Here is a 4352-nt window from a genome sequence, read left to right as displayed (position 1 = left end):
AAACTTGACTTTTTGACTCTTTACCTCTTTTTTGATAGTTAAAAATAGAGGTAAAAAAATATAAATTTTAGGTACTCCGAAGTTACACCAATGCAAAAAGGCAGTAACTTCCAAACTCTCAATATTTGGTTGCTGATTAACCAACATTTGAAAAAAAAAATGTATGGTAACACCTGTATAAAATCTAGTGATCATGGCATATATTTTTGATGATTTATCATTAATTATAGCCATCTCCTTATTGCTATCCTGCACCATAACTCAATTTTAGCGTTCCAAAACAAAGTCAACGAGCGAAAGCTGGTGTTCCGGTGTTCTGCCTTGGTTTCTCCTGAGCTTTCAAAAGTGTTAGTGTTTAAACTACCCATTATTTTCTCAAAAAAAAACAAAATTGACTCAAGCTACTTCCACATGATCAAGGATATCTCTAGCTGACCCTGCTACATGAGCCAACACTTGACAGTATTCTGCATATTTTTTCATGTATAAGTATGAGTCTGTGCAATATATTGTTTCTATTCATCCTCACCGTACTTATCGGTGTATCTGTGTATATATACTGTAAGGTACTTGGAAGATCCAGATACAGTTCTATTATTTTGAAAGGACATTTTTTTGGTAATCAAGGCACCTGGTGGGGACGGAGGAAGCAAAGCAATATTATCTGATCACCTATTCTGGTTTTGTGACTTCTTTTGCTGACTGCTGTTTTCACGCTTGTTTTACGTTTTTCTGTGCTGTTTATGACTTTTAGACAAAACTTTGTATGCCAGCAACACAATTATGAGATGTATTGGAAGCAGAACCTTGCTTGTGTTAGTGCAAAATAATTTGGTGAACATGAAGTGTGTCTGGCAAGTTATTCCCCTACTTAGCCTCTCAACGGCCAAAAACTGAGTTTCAAATTGCCGCCTACAGTAGTATAAGGGTGTTCAAATTGTAAATATTACTATTGTTAATAATATTAATTAATGTTTTTTTTCTCTTTCTTAACATACTTTTTGTATATTTTCTCCTATGTCTATTTATTGTGTGTAATTCTCATGTGTATAGAATTTTCTTTTGAGCTGCTGTAACAAGGGCATCTCCCCACTGTGGGATTAATAAAGTCTACCTTCTTATCTTATACTGAATGTCTCGAAAATATCATTAACTCAGAACACTGCTGCTCGAGTCCCCACTAAGACCAAGAAAGTGGATCACATCACCCCAGTTCTGGAGTCTTTACACTGGCTTCCTGTCCCTCAAAGAATTAATCTCAAAGTACTTGCAGGTTTATAAATCACTACACGGTTCCGGGTCAAAATACATTTGTGATCTGCTGCTATGCTATGAACCACGAAAACTTCTCAGGTTGCCTAGGACACGTCTGCTTTCTGACCTCAGGGTCAGAACAAAACAGGGGGAAGCAGCGTTCAGTTTCTATGATCCACATATCTGGAACCAACTCCCAGAAAACTGCAGATCCGCTGCAACTCTCAGTTCTTTTAAATCAAGGCTGAAGACTTATCTTTTTGATGGTGCCTTTCTTTAAATAATTGTTAATTTCTTATACTGCACTGTATATTTTATTCTCGTATTAGATCTGTTTTTAATTTTTTAATTGATTTTAACTTTTGATGTTTTATGTAAAGCACTTTGAATTGCCCTGTTGCTGAAATGTGCTATATAAATAAAGCTGGCTTGCCTTGACTTCGACCAAAAACGAAGTTACAGCCTGTTGGCTTTGCACGGCAGAATAGCGCTGATTACCGCTACACTGTATTTTGTGTGAAATTATTGGTGTCTGATCGTGGTCGACTTCTGAGAACAGCAGTTCAGATGAAATTGACTGTAAGGCACATGGCAGTCGGAGGATATTGTAATCTGTGTTTAATCTCAGATTTTCAAAAAGGAGAATTTTTTACAATCCTTCTAACAGTGACTCTTGTACAACAACATAAATACTGTGCTGGGGGGAAAAAAATAAAAAAATAAAACGAATTAATTAAAAATTAAGCAGTTTTCTTTTTTCTCTCTCTGTAAACATTGAAAAATGCAAATCAAGTCTCCTCAGTTCTCGACAAGACAACAACATCAAAATAACAACAACTGTTCCATCTGGAAGGCTTGGCCGCCTCACTATGCAAATAGTCTCTAATGGGCTCAGAGCGAAATAAAGTCTCTTTTTTATGCTTCCGTTACCTTCTCTTTTCTAATCCGTTTAATGTTGGAAGGAGTCAACAGTGCTCAGTTTTAGATCCAGTAGGGTGGAGCAGATGGGAGAGGGGGTAGGGGGTGAGGCTGTGGTGAAGGGCTCCGTCCTATCAGAAGAGGCTGGTCAGTGTGGTCTGTGACGGACTCCGGCACTCGTGGACGTCCATGCCGCCCGGCACCGAGGAGAGCACGGAGGTGACGGTGGGCATGGTGGGGTTGGTCAAGTCTGTCAGGGTGGTGGGGGTGCTGGAGGGGCTCATGGAGGCGTTGGAGATCTCCGAGGCAGGGCCTGATGGCGTGCCGCCCTGCAGCGTGGAGCCGTCGGATGCCTTGTCCACCCCGCTACTCTCTTGCCGCAGCAGGTTCCTCCTGAACTTGGCCCGAGCGTTTTGGAACCAGACCTGTGGGGGGAAAAAAATCAATCCTGTTAATCCAGGGGAATTGATCCACTAAAGTTAGATTAATGGAACTTTCCACCCCAGAATTCCACACTTCGATTTACCAGGGGTTCTTAAAGGATCACTCACATTACACAAAAACTAGTTTGGACTTTGGCCGTGTACAGACAGCCTGTGTCAGCCGTCAGACGGTCCGGCAAAAGCACAGGTCATTCCATTACTTTTGATTGGGGGTAGAGTGTTTGGGCTACGTTTTGAAGAAACCACACGTTACACTGCGTGGCCAATCATGAGATCAGACTGGTCGGGTGTTTTGAACTATGGTTTGAGAGAATCCCGTACAGGAAACAGAAAACGTCACTGCCTTTCTCGCTGCCACAAGAAAGCTTTTTTTTTAAAGATTATTTTTGGGGGCTTTTTACCCTTTACTCAGAGTGACAGTGGTTAAACCAGAAAGATGGGAGAGAGATGGGGTATGGCATGCAGGAAAGGGCCGCAGGTCGGATTCAAACCGAGGGGGCGCATGCTCTTACTGGGTGAGCTAGGGGCCGCCCCTGTCACAAGAAAGTTTTTGAAAAACAATGAGGTTCCTTTCTCTCTCTCCTGTGAAATGGTGCTGCCTTTAAGTGCACTCGGAAATGTCAAGATCTAACAACGATCCTAGGAAAAAAAGTAACTGTTAAATATAAAGTACTTGTACTACATCAGGGGGTTAAAGAACACAACAGGACGTCACAACAATTGGCCGTGGCATCTGGCCATCCAGATACTGTAGTTTATGTTTTATTTGTGGTCATCATTTGTGGAGCTCACAGCAATGAAAAATCAAAGTTGATAAAAGATCTGCTGTTGCCTCTTTTTCTAGAAATAGTGTCTCTAGATAACCATGACCAGTTTTCAAATTATTTATTTCTTTGGGAAAAAAGTGATCCCAATGATAACTGTTAACTGCAAAATATGTGGATTATCTGTGGATTCTTCACATAATCTGCCAGTGTCGTGAGTACCACAAACACACCACTCACCTCCATTGTATTGGGGTGGAAGTAGTTGATATCTCAAAACTTGGACAAATAAATTACTACAACGAGATAGTATCTACAACGATGCTAGAGATAATAATTATTTTTCTAATATGGCCTAATTTAGTGTATCTGACCCTTTTAAAAACCTCACCAAGTCACAAATACCACAACCCTTCCTACTTTGCTCAATACTTTGTTAACTGATCGTGGCTGTGCTTCTGCACATTCAAATCCAGTAACTACAAGCTGCCCACCATTTTCTTCCTCCACCAGCGCTGCGGAGGAAGGTCTGGCTTGTCCACCCAACATTCAAAGATCGCAGATTAATGTGCTCTGGTTAATTGTCATTTAATTCAAACCAATCAAAAGCTTAGTGGCTGAGGCTACTCAGTGCCTCTGCAAAATAGGCACAGGAAGGAACTCGTTTTGGTGAAACGTGCACGTAGAGAGGCAAGCTCTGGAATTAAAGTCACTGTTGAGTGTGTGATGAGAATTTAACTCCAAAAAAAGATATGACATAATTTGACTGTCAGTTCTCGCGCGGAAGATGTTCCCAAATTGACCGGCGTTGAAAATTCCAAAACAAAGAAAAGGTTGATGGACATCCTAGCAGAAATGAGGGGCATCTGGCAGAATTTTTGGTTCAAATGCTTACATAAATCAGCTTTACGTTTCCCTGACAAGGACTCTTAGCAGCTATGTCAAGAGCAAAGACAAAGGTAGTGTAGTGTTG

General features: G+C 40.9%; 1 protein-coding gene across 2 annotated transcripts in view; it reads right to left on the bottom strand.

Annotated features, from left to right (window-relative positions):
• Window positions 1-1855: 1855 nt before the first annotated feature.
• lhx2b (LIM homeobox 2b) overlaps window positions 1856-4352 on the bottom strand; it is a 15941-nt gene continuing 13444 nt past the window's right edge. For both annotated transcript variants that reach the window (XM_032516548.1, XM_032516549.1), the window contains exon 5: window positions 1856-2597. In XM_032516548.1, coding sequence (XP_032372439.1) covers window positions 2307-2597 — 291 coding nt within the window. In that variant the 3' untranslated portion in view covers window positions 1856-2306. The remainder of the gene's footprint in view (window positions 2598-4352) is intronic.

This window comes from Etheostoma spectabile, chromosome 5, assembly GCF_008692095.1.
Source record: "Etheostoma spectabile isolate EspeVRDwgs_2016 chromosome 5, UIUC_Espe_1.0, whole genome shotgun sequence".
Classification (NCBI taxonomy): Eukaryota; Metazoa; Chordata; class Actinopteri; order Perciformes; family Percidae; genus Etheostoma; species Etheostoma spectabile.
Note: the sequence above shows the minus strand (reverse complement) of the source record. Positions and strands in the feature narration are given on the sequence as shown.